The sequence below is a fragment of the Pogona vitticeps genome, chromosome 6 (genome assembly GCF_051106095.1).
Source record: "Pogona vitticeps strain Pit_001003342236 chromosome 6, PviZW2.1, whole genome shotgun sequence".
In the NCBI taxonomy this organism is placed as follows: Eukaryota; Metazoa; Chordata; class Lepidosauria; order Squamata; family Agamidae; genus Pogona; species Pogona vitticeps.
Genome location: NC_135788.1, coordinates 88,776,903 through 88,801,223, shown reverse-complemented (window position 1 = coordinate 88,801,223; position 24,321 = coordinate 88,776,903). Strand labels below are relative to the sequence as shown.

The window sequence follows — 24,321 nt, the reverse complement described above, 5'->3', positions numbered from 1 at the left end:
TAGAAAATGGTGCAGCTTTCAAGAAAGAAAACACTGTGAGAAGATGCATTAAAATATGCCAAAGAATATGCAGAGAGGATATCACGGAATGATATTCTGCTAACAATGATAATTTGATACTCTGTTTCTACAAAATATGAAAAGCAGAAATGCAAATAATATGTAACAACCCTAAATTCGTTCAACAAGACCTTGTAAATCTTTTTCTTTTAAAGTAATTTCCTCTGAGCTACACTGTAATTCTTACAGTAACTGGAAGCAAAATATTCTTACAAGCTGTGCTGCTGCAATGCAAAATATTTGAGAATAGTTTGGTCTTGAACAGATAATTAAGAGCCATTGGCTTGACAAAGGACCTGCTCCTCATTTGTTCATAATAGACCAATTAGTGGCCTACACTTTTGAACCCTGCTTATATGTTTATGGCATAAGCACCTGTACTTTCTACCACCACAACACTGCTGCCACCTCTTGCACAGTAAGTGAAAGATCCAATGGCGCCAACACCCTTCCACCTAGCAAAGCAAAAGGCCTGTAGTTCAGGACCAGAAAAAAAAAACCATAAGGATACGGATGAATATTCCATCTTGGCATTACAGTGCCCTTTCTTGTGTCTAGCTTCTTAGTTCGAGTGCATGAGGCATCTTGGCTTCAGTTTCTAGATAAGCAAGTAGAAAAATCATAAAAGGCCATAGCTGTAGACTTTCTCCCCAAAGTTTCCTGAAAAAAGCAGTTTGTCCACCAGATGCTGCAAAGTTTTAAAGAACTGCAGCAGTTAATATACTATTTGTTTACCAGATGACAGATATGGCTGCAACTGCATGATGTGTGCACTTGATGGCAGTAGAAAAGATGAATAAATAAGTGACTGAAGTGAAATTCTGCATCCATGAAAAAAGATAAGGTTTTACAATCTTTGCATCACTTTTAAAAAAACATACGCACACCCCAGTATTACAGGATATACAAAAATATGGGGTGAGTTATCCTCACCTAGGAAAATCGACTCTTTTTCCAATAGCTAAATAAGTCATTATATTTCAGATAACGTGCAGCTAGAATGAAAATAGTGGACAATATATTATGTATATCAATTAATTCATAGCACCCCTTTTCCAATAGTAGTGATACCTTAAGCTTTACCTAATAAGTCTAAAGAGTCCATAGGTAACTTACAGTCAAACACATTTTCAACTTCTGTCTGTACAGTTCTGCACATATGCATCCACAAGTCAAATTTAAAATCTGCATTATTTGTGTTTCTTCTATAAATGAGATTTTGGAGATTACTACCGGTATGAATCTAGCCACATTTCCCCCAAATTACTGTACTCAAATACGATGTACCTTTTTTTCATCCAAGAACTTTATATTTGGTATCAAGTAGAGATGGAGGTATTTGTATACAAATACCCCTATGCAGCTGGACTTAACAAAGGTCCAGCCTCTGGGGCCAGACCATCCACTCATGTGTCCAGCGGCGGCAGCCTCGCTCATCCTTCCAATCGCTCCCGGAGCTCTGCTCTCTTCCCGCTCGGTTGGCCACTTGGAAGCCTTGCAGGTAGACTCGTCCTCCCTCTCCCTGCCTGGAGAGGCTAGCCGAGTCGGAAGAAAGCAGCGCTCTGGGAGTGATCAGAAGGATGAGCGAGGTTGCCACTGCATGCATGAGTTGATGGTCCGGCTCCAGGGCCCAGACCCTCATTAAGTCCAGCTGCATGGGGATGTTCGTATACAAATACCCCATCTTTAGTATCAAATACATTTATATGGAAGAGAGTACCTCTTGTTATTTCCTAGAGGAAATTATAATGCTTAATATTTCCATTCTTGATGAAATCTTCCATGCTTAATAAATGATGTTGCAACTGAATACTAACATTATTCTAACATTCTATGATAACATTATCCTTTCTCTGTTGTACAAAAACAGCAGGGAAATGTCCAGAGCTAATGTATATTTAAGTTTGTCCGGCCCAATGCCAATCAATCAATGGCTGAAATCCAGTTGTGATTAACACATGTGCACCCACAGACTTCATAAACGCTCAAGGATCTGAGGGAGCTCATTAACTGCCAGCAAGAAGCCACTGAAAATTTTGCCATTTGCCTTCTACACAAGAGAATAAAGGATTTCAGCCACTATGATGGTGTAGGCTGTCCAGACATTTTTAGACTACAATTCCCACACTACATCATCCAGTATGGCCATGCTAGTTATAGGATTCTGACAACCACAATCCAAAAATGTAACATGTCCAAATTTTTTCAAGTGTTCCAACTTGGCTCCTTCAGCTAAGCCAAGCAATAGGATTCTGGCCAATGTCACTTGATTTTTGCATAAATGTAGTCATGTCCCCTCATCCTTCAACAGGCTGAATAACTGAGTAACTCTAGCCACCTTCTAATTTAAGATGCTATTATTAACACTTGCTTGGATGGCACTTAACAAAAAATACATTCTAAAGCCAATGCCAGACCAAGTAAAATAATACAAGGCAACACCTTAAGGTTTACTGCTGCAAACCTCTAAAGACTGTTGCACTTTTTAATATATTTTGCTGATTCTTAACAATCTGTGATTAAAACTGCACTCAGCTAAGTCTGCAAACTTCCCAAGTATTACATTCTTCAACTATCAAAAACATCTTTCCTTTTCTTTCTGTTCTTTTCTTTTTTGTTCTGAAGAAAGCTCAAAATGTTGTTGCCGTTGTTTTTTAATCACCATACATGGCTCAGGGTAACAATGGCATCCAGTGTTTCTTACATTTCTCATGCCTGGATTGGTTCTTTTTGTACAATATCTATTTTATTAAAATTAACATTTCAGAAGTGGGACGGGCATACCGCTATGGAGAACTGTGGACTCAAAAAGATGCCTTACCTCCTCCATCAGCCTTCCCCAATGCTGCTAGATAAAACAATGGTTATAAACAAAACACAAATCCTGATAAAATTTGTGATCCAGGGTTTTTATTTACTTTTCCTCAGGCCCACAGCCCTTTGTTTTCTGATCTGGAAGAAATAGGAAATTGCAGTTAATTAAGGACTTCCTGATTTGGTTGGTTGCCCATACAAAAAAAGCTTCATGAACTGCTCCAAGACTTGTCAATGAACTGAATGGATGCTATGAATGTAGAAGATGAATGAAATGGGCGTTACTCCAATAGCTTTATCTTGTCATCTGCGTGATGCAAATCACTAGCAGTGACAATGAGGCACTGAAAGCCCTGTATTCACTCTGGTTTTACATCAACTTTCAATTTAAAAATAATTTTTCATCAAAATAAATCAGAGTACCACAGATTCATACAATTCCATGATAAAAACGAACACATCTTTTCCCTTTTCTTTCAAAACAGAAGCTATAGCATGTAGAAAAATATTTCTTTCATAAGAATCCAAGATTCAGCAATATTCACGAGGCAACTGTCAAGGGAGGCAGGGCCCCAAAGCACAATGCTGGAGGCATTCAAGAGAAAACTGGACAACCATCTGTTAGATCTGCTTTGATTTGGCTTTCTGCCTTGAGCAGGGGGAATGGACTCAATGCCTTATAGACCCCTTCCAACTCAAGTATTCTACAATTCTAAAACAACTGTGTAGAATTTCCAAGCAGATGAAAAAGTCAGCAGTGAACCCACAACAGATTTGACTTTTGAAGGCATGTACAATATTGATTCTAAGTACATAGAACAACTGTTAATAAAATACCAAAGGATACATGAAGAGTTATGGATTCAGACTAAGTTAGCTGCACAGTGAAAGCAATATGAAGAGCAAGTCACACCTTAGGTCCCATTTATTCTAATCAAAAGCTAAGAATAACTGAGCTCTGATCCAACTCAGGGTTTCTGTACATGTTTTTTTTCACCTTCACACTTCATAAGTATTCTAAAAACAGTTATCTTTCACAGCAATGGTGTCAAAAATATATTAAACACAAAACCAAGACCACAAATATAAGAGTAATACAATCATCCTCACTCGCACAGGTACTTAAGTAGTAACCAACCGAAACATTTGATTCTTTAGGTATGTACACAACTGATTCATTAAGTCTCTGTTCTGTCCTTCTATCCAGTGCATTTCTACTAGGAAATCAGGTCCTTCTGTCTTCACAATTAACACACATTTGAAAAGGAACCATTCGCTGGATGTGCTGGCATTCTGCCCAGACTCAGTTTGGTTATCAGAGCCTGAGATGCTGGACTCCTCCTTTCCATCAATGGACTCATCTAAGGCTGGTTCTGCTGCTGTGCTGTTTTCTTCAAGATGGCCCGGGATATCTTCCTTATTAATGACAAGTGCACTGTTGAGTTTATTATCCTGAGGTGACTCATGGTTGTGATCAGATGGTTCACTGGCAATTTCACTCTTGTCTCCCTCAGATTCTGTGGTATTACTTGTGTTTTTCTGGGCCTTCTCTTCTGGGGTTTGCAGGAAATCAACAGATGCTCGAGGAAGTTCACGCAATTGCCTGACTCTGTCCCTTTTCTTCCTCCTTAAGTGGATCCAGGAATTTTCCAAAGCTGTTAGAAATAAGCTGACTTCATCTGTGTCACAGGGAAGATTTTTATGCTGAACCTATCAAATTAATCAAACACAGAACTTGAGCGTAATTCTGATGGATTATCTGCCATTTTCGAAAGTACAGTAACAGTGAAAAACATAAATGTTAGTTTCTGTACCTTCAGGTCAGTGAGAAGTTTTCGAATCCATGCTGCAACTACTGCCATGCCTTCAACAGCATCTATTCCTACTGAAGGGGCTTTCGTAGCTAGTTCTTTGGCTGTAGAAGCCAAAACAAGGAATGTAATTGGTTTCCGAGGCTTTTCTAGTTTTCTTTTCTTAGAAGGAGGTGACTGAGGGGGAAAGCACACCACAGAAGAACACAGAGTTGAACAGAAGATTTAGAAATCAAAACTGTATTAGCAGAATCATGCCATCATTCTCGACATGAACAGAAATTCACTTACAATGCTCTGACAAGGGCTTTCATCCTAAAATAAGCTGATTTAAGAATATTTATGAAAAGAAAGTTTTCTATCTCCTTCTCTTCAGCTTCCTGTGCCTCTACAAAGCCTTTCTAGAGGACCAGGGCCTCCAGAACAAAGTAGAGTGGATGTGGAAGACTGATAAAGAAGAGGGGAATCACTGAAACTCAAGTTCATATCCAACTATAAGTTTACTCAAGGATGCCCCTGGAAGGAAAGTTGTCTGTCACATCCCATCCTCAATCATGCAACTACCTGCATCTCCCTCCAAACATCTCTGAATAAGATGCGATGGTGTATAAGATTTAGCTGGGAGAGTGGGAAATCATTTAAAAACAGGCCCAGATTCTATGCTAAAGAAGTTTATGGAAGAACTGCTTCCTGCCCCTTCCTCCTACCAGCCCACCATACTGCGGCCCACTTTGACAGTGACAGCCCTCTCATCCTCCACAGCAGCCTTTTGAGGCGGCTATGGCTATCCAGATAGGCAAAGTGTGGTCTGAGAGTCACTGCAGAACACCCCAGTACCAAAATGTTTGAAAACCTTTGGCAATTTCCAGAGGTCTCTAGAAGCAGCCATTTTTGCAGAAATGAATCCCACAACCGTACCCCCACCGAATCAAAACTGGAAGTGAATGTACAGGCCTTTCCTGTTTTGTCTGTAAATTTTCCACAGATTTGCTAATTTCTGGGCCTTGTGCAGCCTGCAGCAGATGCTGGAGGCAAATGTTCAGCCTTTAGTTCTGCCAAAGTTAATCACCCTATTGTGGCAGGGAAGAGTTTAGTAATTTTGTTTCAGTGACATTCTTTAAGTTAACACAGGAATGATAAAATCTCCAAATAAAGAAAATTCCAAAGTAGAAGAGGTCAGGGAAAAGCTGCATACAAATATGAAATTTGGAAAAAAAAAACGTATTTGATAAAATATTTATTTACTTATTTATTTCAAGAGGAACTCAAGGTGGCTTAAATGCATAGGAGCTAATAGAAGAAAACAATGAAATGCTCAATAAAGATTATTTATTATTCTATCAATAGTAAAGCAGAAATGATTATTCGACTGCTGCTAAGCATGGATCAGTCTTTTACAGAACAGCATTCTAAAGGAATACAGTGGTGCCTCGCACAACGAGCGCCTCGTAGAGCGATGAATTCGCTCTACGAGGACGCTTTCGCGATCGCTAATGCGATCGCACAGCGATGGCCCCAATGGGTGAAAATCGCAGAGCGAAGGTCGGTAAGCGGTTCGCTTACCGACCTTCGCTTTGCGACCCACCGATCAGCTGTTCCGCAGCTTCAAAATGGCCGCCGGAACAGCCGAAAGGGCCGGGTGCAGCGTTTTCGCGCCCTTGGTAAGCAAGGGGAAGGCGCGAAAACGCTGCCGGAACAGCCGAAATGGCTGCGCGCAGCGTTTTCGCGCTCTCCCCTTGCTTACCAAGGGCGTGAAAATGCTGCACCCGGCCCTTTCGGCTGTTCCGGCGGCCATTTTGAAGCCGCGGAACAGCTGATCGCAGCCATTTTCGTGCCCTCGTTCAGCGAGGGGAGGGCGCGAAAATGGCTGCCAGACCCCGGAAGCATCGCTGAATGGTGAGTTTTCAGCCGATTTGGAACGCATTAAACGATGTTTAATGCGTTCCAATGGGCTTTTCTGCCCCGCTCAGCAATGTTTCACACAGCGAGGGTTAATCCGGGACGGATTAACCTCGCTGTGCGAGGCACCACTGTACTTGTGTATGTATGAAATCACCTGTAACATAAAAACTAGGTATATTTGCAACTCCGTTGCATTATAAAAAACAGAAGTAATAAAGAAGTTAGGGGTTGCCATTTTGGCTTATTTCTGAATGATCAGCATAGGAAAGTCGAAATGTTGCCTAGCTTTGTTCTGTAGGCAGAAAATATTCCAACTATACCGCATTCTGACTGGTTAAGGAATTTTAGACAGAAGCTGGATGGCCGCAGCCGAGCTCTTATATCTGGTATCGCAGGCCCTTCTACAGGAATGTAAGCTCATTTTCCTTTTTTTCAGGATGCTGGGACTAGCAGTGTCAACCTGACAGCATCCTGCATGCTTGTTATCAGAGCTGAGGTAAGAGAGTTCAGGAAACTGGAGAGGGAACAAAACAAAACCATATACACAAAATTCCCACAATTGAATCGGAATGAGGAAAAATCAGATAACTGAAATAAGTGTTTTATTTATTAATGAAATACAAGGTGCTCAATAAAGCAAAAACAAAAAAAGATAATTTAATGCAGTATTTGGCTATATACTGCAAATGTCAACTCTGGGCACAATGCTAGTGAAGAAGAAAAAAGGTAAACTCAAGTGGGCAGGAAACAGTAAACAACAAGCATCACAATTCCATCACATAAGTCTGTGATGTAATCACAACTGGCACTGGCATGCGTGTCATTTCAGGGAGCTCTCTAAGCTGAAAAAGCAAAGGAAGAGGGCCTGAAATAACCAACCATCTACAGCATCTCCTCACTGCAGATAAGCTGAAATGTTTCTGGATATGGTCTAGAGTTAAAAAAAAACTAGATTTTACTACAACTCCCAGAACCTTCTAGCCAATAAGGCTTTACTTTTAGTAGAGAAATCAGGAAAAAATATACTTGGTTGGCAGGGAGGGTACAGTGGGGTCTCGAATTACGAACTTAATCCGTATTGGAAGGCAGTTCTCAAGTCGAAAAGTTCTTAAATCGAATCTGCATTTCCCATAGGAATGCATTGAAAACCATTTAATCCGTATCTGCTCTTTTCATCCATAGAAACTAATGGGAAGCTGCTATTCCGCCTTCTGCCACTAGAGGGGGATAATTTTTTTCTTTTTTCCTTTTAACCTACGATGACTTAGCTTTTAAAAAAAAGGGGGGAAAAGAGTTTGTAACTCGAATCTAAGTTCGTAAGTCGAGTCCATATAGTCCTATGAGAGCGGTTCATAAGTCGAAACGTTCGTATGCCGAGCCGTTCGTAAGTCGAGACCCCACTGTAATTCTTGTGTCACTCAACAGAACTCTTCCAGAAAACTGCAGAAAAGTTCATATTATGCCAAAGTAATTTCCTTTTCTAAAATATATTGATTCAGAATTGCTTTAACAGTGAAAGTTAAAGGTGCTACCAACAACATATAAAGAAATAAAATTACATTAAGATACTATAAGAAATTAATTATGCTTAAGACTGCAACCCTACTTAAGTGTACAATGTTTTTTAAAGGTTATAATTTGCTACATGGTGTCAAAAGGCAGGTGGTTGTTGCTAAATTGTGGATTGCTCTTCAAAAAGAGATTCTTGCTGTTTGCTTTGGAACACACAAAAATCTATCACTGAGAGGCAGTGAAAGGAAGCATTTTCTGTTGAATTTCTGTCAGACTGCTATCAAAGGTAAAGAGCCCTCAAACTCATTCATGCTTTTTCCTTCACTCTCTTCTCACATAGGACACATTAAGTGATTTACAAATGCCATCACTAGCAAGTCTATCAGTATAATTCTCCTCTAAGGCAGAAGGGAAATCATACTTCAACAAACGCAAGCCCAATGTGCTGCATATGCTGACGTTATGCACAGTTGCAGCCTGAAACCTTGCATATCAGAGAAGCCATCTTGACTGGTCGGAGCTGCTCAGGCAGAGCATATCAATTAGTGAAAGAAGCTCAAGATACTCACTAATGATCCATTCAGTACCACCTGCCCAAATCTGAGCAGACAAACAAGACAATCTGTGCCATTTGCAACCACTTGCACAGCTAATGTCCTCCGTGCGTTTGAGGAAAAGCAAAACGGTAGAGGGAAAAACATTCCCCTCCTTCCTCTTTCTCTAGGGTCTATGCTACCGTTCTAAATGTTTCAATGCCTGCACCCACTATGTTCAGTCACCGGACTATACGTCAAGATGTGTTTTCTTATGTACAGAAATAGTTACTGCCAAGTTAATTCACGTAAATCATACAACTGAAGCCAAATTTGAACGCTGCTAACACGGAAATCCCCTTAGCTCTGATCACATCAATGAAACCAACAACTTTGGCAATTGTGATATCCCAGCTCTAAAGTGATTCCCAATGTAGACTCAATCTAGACTCAAACAGGATCATAAGGAGGGTACAGATGTGGGTGAGTGGTACTTACAGGCACTTTAACATTTTCATAGAAACTCCAAGCTAGTGCCCATCTCATGGTGCGACCTTGACAGAATTCAGTGTGAGTGACTTTAGAAACCTGCAAAAGGAAGGTTTTTGTCAATAGGCTGAATGTTATTTTCTTCAGCCATCTCATTACAGCTTCAGATATATTTAAATGAGAGCTCCCAAACACTCCATGGTAACACTACATTTTCTCAGTTGCACATTAAAGTACTTAACAAATCATACAAACAAAAACAAAAGAAACTCTTACGTCACCTGTGGGCAACCTGCAGCCCACATGTAGTGCATCGAGGCTTTTGGCGAGGTCCACACAAATGTCTGTGCCCAAGTTCAGCTGAATACCTCTTTTTAGCTTAATTGTCCATAGTTCAGCTGTTTCTCAGGCTATGGGGAGCATGATTGTGACACAATGCTTCCTATATGGAACATTCCTGCTATAAACAATCTGTACAGTCTGCTAAACAGCTTTCGGTAGACTGCAGGGATCATCACTGCTGAAGGGAGGATGCCATATACAGTGGTGCCTCGCAAGACGATTAATCCGCAAGACGACTGGTTTTTGCAATCGCTGTTGCGCTTCGCAAGACGATGTTTTCTATAGATGATTTTCGCAAGATGACGATTTTTCCCCATTGGAACGCATTAAATAGGTTTCAATGCATTCCAATGGGGAACCACGTTCCGCAAGACAATGTTTTCTATGGACGATTTTTGCAAGACTTTCCCCCCCATTGGAACGCATTAAATAGATTTCAATGCATTCCAATGGGGGACCGCGTTTCGCAAGACAATGTTGTCGCAAGAAAGAGCTTTTCACAGAACGAATTAACATCGTCTTGCGAGGCACCACTGTATACAGAGTCATACTCATGCATTCTCTGTCCCAAGACCATGCATGTGTATATATTTGGCTGTATTAGAACATAGAAAAGACCACACTGTGTGCAAGAGAGAATGGAGGGAAGTAAGAGCAATGCCACACTTGGCCATTATTACTGCCAGGCCATAAAACAAAATGTTGATGTGAGACTTACTCACAGGAAGCAGGCCCAACCCAACCAGCACACACTGTTCTCTGAGAGAAACCATCATATGACAATTTTCTCCTAAAGTCTCTCATCATGGACAACAGAGTGGTCTGAAGATCAGTATGAGATCATAAAGCCCAAGGCAAAACAAACATGCTGAAGCTAAGCCAGTCTAATACTGAGAAGCCCTTCTGATAATTTTACAGTTTAAATGTTCAGTAGAACAGTAGGCAGGATACAGATTTTCTAGGCAGAATGGTTTTGAAGTCGTGGGTGAGATGGAGCATAATGGATTTCTTCTTCTAGAGATGTGGAGTTGTGTGTGTGTCAAGGGACCTTTCAAAGCACTGTCTGAATGTACCAGGTTTCACTCCCCACTCTCTGACTTCCTCATGCAATCTAGAGAAACTCCAGATGGTAATTCAGCCAGGGAACTGTGATGTTAGGGGACAGCATTCTATCCCCTAACATCCATCCCACCACCCCAAACCTCTATTATTTATTTAAAATATTTTTACCTAGTTTTTCTCCCTTTGCAGAGTTAAAACTTTTACCAAAGAGCTGGGAGTGCAGGCAGCATGATGCATAAATATACTGATGGACAGAGAACACTAGCAATTTCACATAGGCAGTGGCAGCCCACTTTTCTTCTTTATATGGCTTGGTGTATCCCACTAAGAGGAAACCTGGAAGGCTCGCAGGAAAGCAGACTCGCCAACACAACGCTTCTAACAGCCGCATGTACTTTGGACTGAAAGATCCTGCTATATTGTTCAGTGTATCTTTGATAGTCACTGCACTTGCCTCTTTTCTATGTCTGGGAAATTATAAACGTTCACAAACTAGAAAGAGTCAAGGGGAAAATGAGAAATGATATGTATTGCAGAATGCATGTATATGCACTAAAAAGGACAACAGACATCTCACAGCAAAACCCAAAATCATTGCTGGTGTGAATGTACTCAGAATAAGACAAATGCATTAACACACAGGGCACACTGCATCTTCAGCCATTCTCTACTGCTAAAACGGTAGTACTTTGACTGAGGTGGGAACTGCACAAAGTAATGTGGAATAAAGGACCAGCGAAAGCGGGACTTCCTTTCAAGATCCACATTTGATAGAGAAGAGTGCTAGATTTTTCAGTGCATCAGAGGGTACTGTATCAGTAGACGCTATACCACAGAAGAACAATTTAAACAAATAGCAGACAACAAAAACTAAGCAAACATTGCAAACTGGCTGCTGCACATTTAAAGAAATACTTACTCCATGGATTCGAAGCTCCTCTTTCAATGGGGCCAAACTACACTTCTTGCCCAACATACAACTGTACCACCTGTTACAACGACAACAATTTTTTTAAAATCACTGAACAAATTGCAGGAATGGCTTGACTAAAAACAGCATTTGAACTAAAGAGACATACAATTCACTATGCCTTAAAATGGTGACAGCAGTTAAGAGAATCTCTGTTTAGAAGAAATATTTTTGGAATGCATGCCTCTCACATTAACTGTCCCCTAAAGGAAAGGATCTACAGTAGATGAACATATGAATGGTTAACCTTAGGGATGTGCACCATATTCAGACAGATGACAAAATACCAACTGAACAAAGGCTTTACATGTTTCTGCAACAATCATGGAGCAGAAAAAAAGAACCAGAGGCACTCATGAGTGCGAAGTAGCACCTCTCAGATTGTACTAAATCCAAAATTTGTGTAATTAAACATTTTTTTTTTTAAAAAAAGACTGACTTTTTGTAGCTGCAGTGTGATGTTAGAGATGCAGCACATGCCTCGGATTTTCTTTTTTATATGTATATATAAAGACCTTATTATGTATTTTGTACACATACAGATGAATGCCTACATTCCCAAGGAGACTCTGAAGAAACCACTTTATAATATTACAGTCTCTCTTTGTTGGCCCCTTGTGATTTTTGCTAGCAGCACAGTGGCAAATGTGGTGGCAGGAGCCCAGTGACCACCAGAACAGCCACGGAGGATGATCTATATGTATTCCAAGGGCCATGGGGTTTCCCTCTGTGACATAATGGAACAAATTAGTTCCTACCCATTAATATCTCACTATTACAATGAACAAATTGGGAAGATATTCTGAATGACAGAAGTGATTAGGGACGGAAGAGCTTAATTTTCCATTTTATATTTTATGGGAAGAGGATCTGATAAGCAAGAGTGACGTTGTCTGTGGTTGGTTCATGACATGGCAAAGCAAAGCTCGGTGGGAACCTTGCTGCAGGTGAACAGCACAGCATGCTCACTGCACACCAGTCATTCTTCCCTCTTGCCATAGAAGTGGCGGAATAAACCAGACAGCTTCAACCCAGGTGCAGCTACAGTTCTGTTTCCAACAAACCAGAGATGAAATCTACAAAGAAACCCTGAAACAAACTGGATTCCTTCTTTGCTTTGTTGGGTGAGAAACAAACCAGCGGGAGACCTCAGGTTTGTACTACATGAGGTTTTGCCACTCCTGCTGCAATGTGTGGAACAGCTGGGGCTGCATGCATAAGCATCCCCTTTGTAACCAACAACTCATGGGTTCTTGCAGGGTTTATCATCATGTGTGGACCAGGCCATCAAGGGAGGTTTTTTCATTTCTTACAAATCAGACAAGCAATTAGCATATATGGTCTAGAGCAGTGGTCCCCAACCTTGGGCCTCTAGATGTTCTTGGACTACAACTCCCAGAAGCCTTCACCACCACCTCTGCTGGCCAGGATTTCTGGGAGCTGAAGTCCAAGAACATCTGGAGGCCCAAGGTTGGAGACCACTGGTCTAGAGTGTACATTATTTCAAACTGAGACAGTCATCTTTAGCTAGCAAAGGTTGGATAACATATTGTAATGACTAAAAATATAAAAGATAAAGCTATGCATGGAAAGAGATTTACAGGTGACTATATTAGGTGGAAATAGGTAACTCAAATGTAGAAAACATTTCTTAGTGACTAATTGCTTTAGACGATTTCACACCAATGCTATTAATTCTATGAACAATTAAAAATAGCTTATAAATGTTGATTATTTGATCAGCTAGTAGTTGATTACATATTTTTCTTTCAGAAATATCAAAACACCCAGTTTTATTCATAATAGAGTTTTCTAATACTGAGAAAATGGTCGATTGTGAACTTTCTAGTGACTGCCTGAAATTATTTAAAGGACAACGTGGAGAAAGATGGTGTAGAAACACTTGGTTTAAAAAATTTATTGGTTACAATTCATAACTTGCTCTGCGTAACTCTGATGACATCAGCAGCAGTGGCAATTTTACAGAAATGAAGCATTTCCCATGAACGCCTTCAAGAATACATTTCCCCATTTATCTCCCAAAGGTCCTAAGGCTCCTGTGAAATCTTTTTTCATTGTTAGGAAATTGTGGGGGCGATGGGACAGGAAGATGTCTTTAATTAACAGAAATCACCGCTCATGGTAAGTGATTCAAGTGGTGGTCATTTTTGGTAATTAAAGACTTATTCCTCATGTGCCTCAGCCTCCACAACCTCCCAATGATGAAAGGGATTACTCAGGAATCTTGGAACATTCAGGACAGATGAAATTTTAAATTAAAAAAAACCTCCTGCTGCTACTATCATCAGACTTACATGGTATAAGTTATGGCAAGAGGATTCCAGCCACCTTGGATTACATCTACAAGCCAGCTTTCCTCTAAGGCAGTATATATGGCTGTTTTCCTTCCCACATGATCTTCACAAAAAAGTCCAGCGAGGTGGGTCAGGCTGAGAGAATTTGAATCTGTGAGTCAATGAAGATGAAGCCTCTTTTGTATCTCCTATTAGGTTCTCAACCAAATGATCAACCAAGGCATAAACACATTGCTAATATTTTACAGTACATTGCTAATAAGCCTGTAATAGATCTGACATGTATTCTTCTTTCAGGCAATGAGCTATACATTTTATTGAGGGTGACCAAATTTGTTTTGTCTGAAAAAATAATTTAAGGAAATAGGGGGTCTGTTGTGTGCTTTTAATCACCTTGTTTAGTACTTAATATGGTGGTTTGTTTTTAAATAGTCTGTATACAAAGATTACTTTATTTTCATTTTGAATATATTTGGGTCATATTTCATATTAAAAAATAATGTGGGATTGCAATGGCAATATAGGCAATTAGACTTGATTCTATGTGAATCTTTTACCTTAACCTTTTTTTCAACTGCAGGCTATCATGAATAATTCTCTTGACAAATTCTAGCTCTCCTCCTTCCGCCATGATCTCAGTGATTCCTCCTGTGTTGACCGAGCTTGGAGGGGGTCTTCTAGGATTACGAGAATTTACACCCTAGAAGAGGAACAAAGTGTTTGTTTCATAAAATATTTGCAAGTTGTCCTTGGATCCACTAAATTAGATCCCATGAATCTGTATGCTGATGCCACTGAACTTTATTTTCCAACCCCAGACCATTTTTCTAGCGTTAAAATCAACTCATACGATATGTGGTACTGAAGGACAGCTTTACAGAGATCACAGATTACCAGAAAGACACATGAATCAAATCAGCCTGAAAATGTACTACAAGGAAAAAGACTAAATGGATTATTATACTTAGAACATACTATGAGAAAACAAGATTATTGGAAAAGACAATATTGGTAGGAAAAATGAAATACAGGAGGAAAACAGGAAGACCACGCATGAGATGCATAATACTGGAAGCTACAGTCTGTTAATGACAGAATCTCCTGGAAGTTATAAATTCGCAAGGTTGCTACAAATTAGAAATGACTTGATGGCATATACCGTTTTTTCCCGTTTAAAAGATGACCCAATGTATAAGACGACCCCTCCCTTTTTCTAACCCCAAATTAGAAAAAGCAGGGATCAAAGGGCTCTCTTTTTGCTAAGCCCTGTGCCTTGGCAAAAGGCAAGGAAAGCAGCTGTCAAAGTGATTGCCACTTTTCCTTGCCTTTTGAGAAGGCACGGAGTTTAGCAAAAAGGAAGGGAGCAATTCCCCCCTTCCTTTTTGCTAAGCCCCATGCCTTTGCAAAAGGCAGCGGTAAAGAGCTGCCTTCTGTGTATTATTTAAGGAAAAAGTGTCATTTTATACACAGAAAAATATGGTCACTTTTGTGATATTACTATTCCATCTCCTGCTTTTTGCTGTCTTGCTGTTTCACCTGTATGTCCCTTATTCCACTTTAACTTTATACAAAGCCATGTGGATTGATATCACTATATAAGCAAAGAACAGATTGTAACTCTTTGATAATATATTTGCGAAGGCTTTCACGGCCGGGATCTGATGGTTGTTATGGGTTTTTCGGGCTCTTTGGCCGTGTTCTGAAGGTTGTTCTTCCTAACGTTTCGCCAGTGCTGTCCTCTGAAGATGCCGGCCACAGAGACTGGTGAAACGTTAGGAAGAACAACCTTCAGAACATGGCCAAAGAGCTTGAAAAACCCACAACAACCATCTTTGATAATAATCTGGTTACTCTCTGCAAGATGTTATTAAGACTGCTACGCTTTAGTATTAAATATTCCCTGATAGATAATGCTATTATATCTTAGCTCATTCTTTCTTCTTGGCCATATTCACTTTGCTAGTCATATTCATTCTGCCACTGTCATGTCATCCTTCTTCCTAGTAACACTACAAATATCACTATTAATATAGACTTTCAATGTCTCTTGGCTAAACTCTCCCATTTAAGCAAGCTTTTCACTTTTAGCTCTCTTAAATTTAAACTAATCCTTTTACTCCAAACTTCCAAACTGTACTCTCTTCTCTCTTAACATTTCACCTGCAGATCCCTGGATTACAAGAAATTATTGTATGTGGAAAATGAGACCATCCTTGGCAGATCTGTGTATAGTTACAAATAATTTGAAATGCAGTAAAGTTGGGAGGGCTGGTTTGGAGAGTTAGGCAAACTCATTGCCACATGGACAGCTACAACCATATCTGTTTGCCTTACATTTTATAAAGCAATAGTATGCTCTTGAAACCACACAGCTGGCAGTGTCTTCATAATTTAGATGTGGAGAAGAACAGTCTGCCTTGCTATACAGCCAAGCAAATCAATTAGATGAAAACTACACAGATGCAGAGCATCTTCAGCATCTACCAAGTGTGTATCTATGTAACCAACAACTAAACTTAACAGCTGTTGCAAATAGACAAAGGAGCATCTGCCAGCATCAGCGGAAAAGGCCTAGTTCACATGGACAGCAGTCAACACACCTTTGCTTCCAGCTGGTTGGCAAAAAAGGGAGGATTGCACATGCAGAAATCATAGATAACTTCAGACTCCTCTTCCAAGGCATCCAGTAGGAGCGTTTTTTGTGGTACTTTCACCACTGCAAGAAAATGAAAAGGAAAGGGCTGATCAGGCACTAGCTTAATTTCCTTCGAATGTTCAGAAATTGTTATACAATACACAACTTTCATATCAGTGTGGAGTCTTGACTCCCTTTTCTCAAACTCTGGCTTTCGTAACTGAGTAACTTTACAGAATTGAAAGTCCAATTTTTCTCCTCCATTTGTAATTTATTACATAGGAGTCATTTGTAATTTATTACATAGGAGAAAAATGGATATAAAAGGGTACCTTTTATCAGACCAGAAAGGTTATTTTGCTCCACATTTTTCTTAGCATAGCTGAAGCACACATCATCCACTTCTGTCGCAATGAAATTCCACCCATTCAAAGTTGCACCAAGTAATGGGTAAATACAAGATGCACCTGTACCTACATCATAACCAAGGGAGAGAAAATGTTCATAGTTAAAACAGTGAAGAGTGGCCAAAACATATTACTGACAACGCATTTAAGTTATTATTACATGTCTTAAAATAAGTTACCTACTACAGAATGCCCGCTATCAGAGAAAACATCCATCTTATGTTTTGACTTGAATCCATCATTTCACAAGACATTGTATCTATATCATTATTACAGCAGCTGATATTTTACACAAAGGCAAGATTAAGCCACTATAAACTGATAAGAAAAGATGGCCTGCATTTTCAAATCAGAGAAACCTATATGTTTCTCTGATGAAATAAGTCTGTTAGCAGATTAGGAATAAAGGGGGTCATGAATCCCGTGAGATGGGGTTCATGGGTCATCCCACTCCCTAAGTTTTTCTTGCCTGCACCACAGTGGATCATGCACTGGAGAGCACCATGTGTTAATGTCTCTGTCAAAATGTATGTCAGATAGGGAACAATTACAAAGGTATTATGTGGTTAAAATTAGTGCATTTGGTGTCCAGAGATGTTACCAGTTCATGCTTCATACACATCAACTGTTTTGCCATGGACAATGTAAAAGTGAACCTTGTTCTGTTCTGTGCTTTTTGTTCCAGCATGTTTTTACTTCAATGTTTGTCCTGGAAATATATACAAAATACTGACTACGCTGCACGGATGATGAGGTGACATAAAAAGCCTGCAGGACAATAGGCCTGCTCTGATAGTCACCAGCTTAACGCATACCTATGTCTATTCCCCATATCACCGAGCCTTTAGCAGCAGCATCTTGCTGAGCAATCAGGTCTTCAACCCAGTGGATATAGTTAAGTCTCAAGGGAACAGTCGGGATAAGCCTTTCTAACGGTATGTCAATTTGAAGTCCGAAGTCTTCTTTTAACAGCGTGCATGTCAGGGCTCTCACTGCTTCTGGATCTTTGAAGTTTACACTGAAAAGCATGAGATACAGATCAACTGAAGACATCCTGTGTTGAGCTGTGCCTCAAGGAAAACAATGTGGAATGCATTACAGGCAAAAACACAAATAAAAACACAGACTTGGGTTATATCCAGATTTGAAAGTAAGAATTGCAGAATTTCAGGGAAAATGCCACACCATGAAAAAAAAAAAGGTCCCAAGTTCAACCCCTATTACCTGTAGGTCAGGCTGAGAAAGAACTTTGTCTGGGGTCCTGGAAAGCAGCTGCCAGTCGGAGTACATAATACTGAGTTAACTGGGCCAGTGGTCTAAAGCAGTGGTTCCCAACCCTGGCTAACCCAGGTGTTTTTGGATTACAACTCCCAGAAACCCTGGCCAGCACAGCTGGTGGTGAAGGCTTCAGGGAACTGCAATCCAAGAACATCTGTGTTACAAACCACTGTCTTAAATGACAGCTTAGAAAGGTTACACTTAGAAAGGAACTCCAAGATTCACCCAACCAGTGACCATACTAGCTAGAAGATTCTGGCAGCTATAGTTGAAAAGCTAACCTTTCTAAGTTCTCATCTGACTCAGTATAAAGAAACTACCTATGTTCCTAGCTGTGGTAGCCACCTACCCTTCCTTTGCTATCTTCAACTGCTTGTGAAAGGAAACCATCTAACACTCCTCATTATTCTTCACCAGACCCACTGGCCATTGCTGTATTCCTGGTATTTATGTTCCACTCAGTTTGGCAGGACTCAATATTTTCTCTACATCAGTCCTTCCTAGAACACAGCCCCCCCCCCCCCCCCCGGTGTGTGGCATTTCTGGCAGCAGAGATGCCAGAAATGAGACACAGTAGCCATGGGACAGAGAATGAAAGATCACCAAGGTGGTAGCACATTTTCCCAAGCACACAAGCAAAAACCGTGTCAACTGTGGATCATTAACACTTGCTGTCTCTGTGGCTCTTGGCTCTTTAGGGATACCTCCCTTCTAAGATGTAAGGATCTAGACCCACTCCTAATGCAGACCACACAGGCAGCCTACAGATAAAACATAAGAGGCAGTAACTCATCTCAATCCAACTCTTTTTTATGCTAGGTTGCACCTTCTTCTTTCAGCATACTCAAATCTGTGAATGCCCAAGTGCTTGAATCCCTAGTCACTGCTCATGGTACCTCAGGTTTCTGGGAGCTGAAATTCCCACAAAGCAATTGGGGGCCCCATAAGAACCACTTTTCTAGCAAGGTTCTTGTCCCTCTTCCAGTTGCTTAAAAGACAGTTACTGTATATAAAAGATACAATTTAGCAATTTTCGTTTATTGAAAGTAGTCTTAAGTATCTGCAATTGATCCAAACACACACTTTCGCAGTAGCCACCAGAATGCGCTATATTTTAGACTGCAAACTGCTCAGGCCAAGCACGTGGTTGTTCGTTATTTGGCAAAGCGTCTTTCTTACCATATTATTCAGTACACGTATGGATGCTAACCTACCTGACTCTTCCCGACAAGTTTATCTGCACGTGTTGCTTAAACTCTGGGTACTTGGATGCCAAATAGGCGAAGTCAGGCGGCTTGTCCTTGTATCTGTTTCTTACATGCATGGATTTGTTGAGGGCCATTGCGAGGGGTAAAGAAAGCCTGTTGAAACGATAGATAAATTAAGACATCATATCAGACTTGCGTACTGCCTGTGAAAGGGACCACAGCACCCAGCGCTTTTCTTAATACCACCTTACGCGCGCATGCGCACACATACGCATTCTCCTTCCGGCAGGCGTACCTGCGCTCTCTCAATGCTTCCTCCGCGAGCGTCCCTCCATCCTCTCCCGCGCCCTCCGCGGAGGCGTACGAGATGCGACGGAGAGAAAAGTTACCCGAAGTGAAGTAGGAAGGAAGCTAGAGAGCGCGACACCCAGCCTGAACTTCCGGTAAGGATCTCGATGGTGAAAAGGGCCGTGTACCGGAAGTCCGCAGCATTTCATGTGTTGGTTTTATTCGACCAAACGAAGGTGCCGTTCTGTCCTTTGCCATCTCCATGGTCGAAGTGGCCCTGAGGCGAGCGAGGCTGTGCGTTCCTCCTTGTTCATCCGCTCTTTTTAGGCGGCGGAGAAGGAAGGGGGCGCCAGTTGCCGCCGCGAAGGGGAGGTTCGAGGAGTGGTGCTATTTTTCTCTGTCCGTGCTACGTCCTGGTCCAGAAAGTTTCCCTTCCTCCCCCTATTAATTCTCCGAACTGCTTCCCCGCCAGCAGGGACTGGTTAGGAGGACAGTTTCCGTGGCTCCAGCTGCCCGGAGCCCTCCTTGGTTGCGGCCGTCGAAAGACCGCAGGGCTGGGCCCTCGCCTGCTCTCCCTCATGGGCGAGGGCGGAGGACTATAACGCTGTTACAACGCAACCTTTACCTTGTTGGCCTTCGGGTGCATGATAGTGCTGTTAGCTGAGGGAATTGCAGGGTGGTAAGAGCTCTTTCTTCGTCGCAGCCTCCCTCCAACTTTTTATAGCAAGATGATGGATTACACTGGCATGGAGAGGACGGCTTTTTAAACAACTGGAGCCACGGAAACTTGTTAACACACTCCGTATGAAATACTGTACAACTTGAGCTCTTGCCCCCACCGTTTCTTTCCGGATAGACTACTGGATTTACCCTGAGGGTTATGATGGACAACTGTCCCGTGGTCGGGGCAGGGCTCTGACACTAGGATGGGGTAACTGGGGCTTTCTACTGGTGTTAGGAAAATTAAAGGCAATGCCTCCTGGTCCCGTTGACTTTTCTTTTTTTCCTAAAAAGCAGACATTTTCTCCAAGGCTATGAGTCTGCTCTGTTTCCTTACACCCATGCCTCAGGGCAGGGCATGACGGAGATGGCGCCTAAATTTCTGATGATGGCTGTGGTTCGTGGTACTCTTGCCTATACAAAAAACAGCATTCAGCATGAACCAACACTTCTATCTGCTGGTGTGATTAGATATGAAAGAGTCTGTGCCTTAGCTAGCTTAAAATAATGGCTGCAGTTCAAAAGTACTAGAGTAATTCCTTTGTATTGCAGGCTGCACGTTCCACTTCTTACATCGAATTGATTTTCCACTTCAACTTCCAACATAAAGTATATAGATCAAATTTTCATCATAGAGATTCCAAGGGTCATAATATGTGCCAAATGATAATACCTAATCTGGTGCCCTCCAGATGTGTCAGATTACATGTCCTATGATCAGTAAAGCTTTCAACTGTAAATGTTTCAACCTAATAGGAAAGAAGTCCAGTTGCCATGACTCATCTTCCAGATAACCTCATCTGGATAACTGTGAATCTCCACAGATATATAGATACTGCTGTTTTATTCTAGACTCATCAATTATTATTATTATTATTATTATTATTATTATTATTATTATTATTATTATTATTATTATTATTATTATTATTATTATTATTATTATTATTATTATTGTATTTATACCCTGCCTATCTAGTCATTTCGACCACTCTAGGTGGCTCCAATCAATCAATGGCTTAACACATAGGGAAAGTTTAGTGACTGCCATGGAAGATTTACTGTAGAAGGAAAACCAGTAAAACAAGAACTCGGATGTCTCTTTCTGACAAGACTAGACCAGCAAAGGCGAACTCCTGAATTCACCAGGGCAACAAGAAGTCGGCCAGCTAGCAACTGCACCATATAACGACACTATTGGCACAGTCAAGGATTGCTTCCTACTGGGGAAGATGTATCATCCAAATGTGCAGAAATAAACTGTTTAGATATCAAATAATCTTTAGTTTTTCACCTGCATTTTAACTAATTACAATTAAGTCACTTTTCATGCCTGATGTAGCTTAGAGTTGTGAGGGTAAATTAGGAAGGAATTTAACAAAATGCCACTTTTTGAGTTTTATTCGGATTTAGATATACCAAGAGCAAAACCAATACTCAGTGTGGTGTGGGACTAGGACTCAGGAGACCTGGGTTCAAATCCCTGTTAAGCCATGGAATCTCACAGAATGTGGAACTGGTAAAGCCAGTCCTTAAATACTTACCTTGAACACCCTGTTTAGGGTCACTATCAGTTGGTTCTGACTTAACAGCAAACAACAGAGCAAGACTACTGAAATCAATGGGACTTCTCAATATAATTTCTCATGGATTTCAGTATTTCTGCTTCAAGTATGATGACATCTTGACCTTACATGTTACTAGCAGTAAAGACTGTTTTCAGTATTTTCTTTTATTCTGTCTTATATACAAACGGAATTAAATTAATATTTTAATATATTGTACCTATTATCTTGCCTTACTAGAGAAAGCTGACCTCTATTCACCTATCAGCCAACTAAAGTTGTTGATTAATCTATGAATTGTATGAATTAAAGTTGCAATATTTCAGGAATTAGCCACCTATTTTTCTGAATGGCTGTTTAGGGGAATAATTTAAAATCTAGTGCAGAATCATTTTATGTATGTATGTATGTATGTATGTATGTATGTATGTATGTATGTATGTATGTATGTATGTATGTATGTATGTATGTATGTATGTATGTATGTATGTATGTATGTATGTATTCATTTATTCATTTATTCATTTATTCATTTATTCATTTATTCATTTATTCATTTATTTATACCCCGCCTATCTAGTCATTTCGGCAACTAGGCGGCTTTAGCAGTTTTTAATAAATCTAAATGTTTCAGGACTAGGAATATTTCCTGTTACAGAAAACCAGTCATTTCAGAACTTGCCTGTGTTAATTACCCTGGATCATTCTCATCTATCCCTTGAAGTTTCTGTTGGAAGGACAGGGACTGGAAAGTTTCTTCATCCTCAGCATGACCCAAGGAGAAACAAGTTTGCCTGGATATAGTCTGGGAGAGAAGCTCTCATTGACAATGACAAATTCACCTGCCTGGTCTTAATTGCAAAGAGGCAGAGAGGTTAATTTGCAAGGTAATTTAGCAGCCACTTAAAATAGCAAGACACAGTTGGGGGCATGTCAACACCCAGTATATCTTAGGGCAGAGACTTGAGATTAAGTTCAGAACCTATTTATATTTACCTCAGCACTCTCTCAGATGACTTCTAAGATCAAGACTGAAGTGGAAAAATCTGGTGTAAAGCATCAAAATGTCTATTGGCTGGTTAACTTTATAATTCTCTCATCACTTATACTTGAGATATACTTACATTGGCATGTTACAAGTTAAGGGAGGAAAGCCACAGAATTTGACCCTCTAATGAGATCAGTCTGGAGATTTCTTTAAATTTACCATTCTTATAGAATATTATCTGAAGAATCCTGTTATTAATGGCTGCCACTTAAAATTGCTTTGAATTCCTACAACTGAAGGTGCATGGACACATATGCTTCTGGCATTCTGCCTGTTACTTGACCAGAGACAAGTACAACACTGCAAAATTGTCTAAAACAAAAAGCACGTCCTTTTCAGAGATCTGGATCATGTCCTTTATACAATTTTATCCCTGCTGGTGCTCAAAGAATCTTCAGCATCTTGGACATGGGCACCAACTTCATGACACATCTGACAGAAATAGAGGTTACTTACCTGTAACCATGGTTCTTCGACTGGTCCTCTGTGAATCCACACAAATGTTTTACTGCGCCTGCACAGGACTCTTCAGAATATTCTAGAGATTAATACATGATTAGTAGGACGTTGCCCTGTGGTGCGCATGCTCCACTCACCCGTAATACCTCAGTTCTGAAAATGTCCGCCGCTGTCAAGGCTCTGACCCCACAAAGCTCAAGACACCAAGTGATGGACAGTGGGGGTGGGGGCTGGGCGGGATGTGTGGATTCACAGAGGACCACTTACAGAACCATGGTTACAGGTAAGCTCTCTTTCTTCTTTGTGGCCTCTGAATGCACACAAATGGGTGACTAGCAAGCTAATTTTCCAGAAGGAGGGCCGTCATGCCAACAACGAAGTCAACACAGCCCTTCCAAAACTTGCTTCCTTCTTGACCCTGATGTCAAGACAATAATGCATCACAAAAGTCAAGGGTGTAGACCAAGTGGCCGCTTGACAGATGTCAGGGACTTCAGTGCCACACAACCAAGCTGTAGATGTTGCCATTGCTCTCGTGGAGTGTGCCTTCAGCACTTCTGGCGGAGTCATAAGCCAAAGTAATGGCTGAGACAATCCACCTCGAGATGGCGAAGAGGCAGGAGAGCCCTTTTGTGGGCCATGGAAGCACACAAAAAGTCTGGGGGAAGTGTGGGATTCCTTAGTCCTGGAAATGTAGAATGCTAACGCACGACGAACGTCAAGGGAGTGGAGCATGCTATCAAGATCAAAAGAGGGATTTGGAAATAATGTCAGAAGAATTAGTAGTTAATTAACATGGAAATCAGAAATCACTTTGGGAAGAAAGAACACATCTGGATATAAGACAACCTTGTTGGGATAAAACTGAATGTAAGGGGCCTCAGCTTGAAGAGCGGAGAGCTT

General features: G+C 40.8%; 1 protein-coding gene and 1 long non-coding RNA gene across 4 annotated transcripts; one reads left to right on the top strand and one right to left on the bottom strand.

The window, feature by feature from the left end:
• Nucleotides 1-2,953: 2,953 nt before the first annotated feature.
• On the bottom strand, nt 2,954-19,815 carry METTL16 (methyltransferase 16, RNA N6-adenosine). Of its 3 annotated transcripts, none has more exons than XM_020811689.3 (10): nt 19,634-19,815; nt 19,345-19,491; nt 17,668-17,870; nt 16,778-16,918; nt 16,411-16,526; nt 14,368-14,510; nt 11,445-11,514; nt 9,131-9,220; nt 4,689-4,862; nt 2,954-4,584 (listed from the first exon to the last, which is right to left on the bottom strand). In XM_020811689.3, exons 2-10 carry the CDS (start codon nt 19,470-19,472, stop codon nt 3,997-3,999), a joined length of 1,653 nt encoding a protein of 550 aa, XP_020667348.2. In that variant the 5' UTR covers nt 19,473-19,491; nt 19,634-19,815; the 3' UTR covers nt 2,954-3,996. The 3 variants fall into 3 exon arrangements, with proteins under 3 accessions (XP_020667348.2, XP_020667350.2, XP_072860262.2); XM_020811691.3 differs by having other exon boundaries at nt 19,610-19,764; XM_073004161.2 differs by having other exon boundaries at nt 19,590-19,708.
• Nucleotides 19,674-22,240, top strand: LOC140708412 (uncharacterized). Its single transcript, XR_012088579.2, has 2 exons — nt 19,674-19,781; nt 21,326-22,240. It is a non-coding gene; the product is annotated as an uncharacterized LOC140708412 (long non-coding RNA).
• Nucleotides 22,241-24,321: the final 2,081 nt, after the last annotated feature.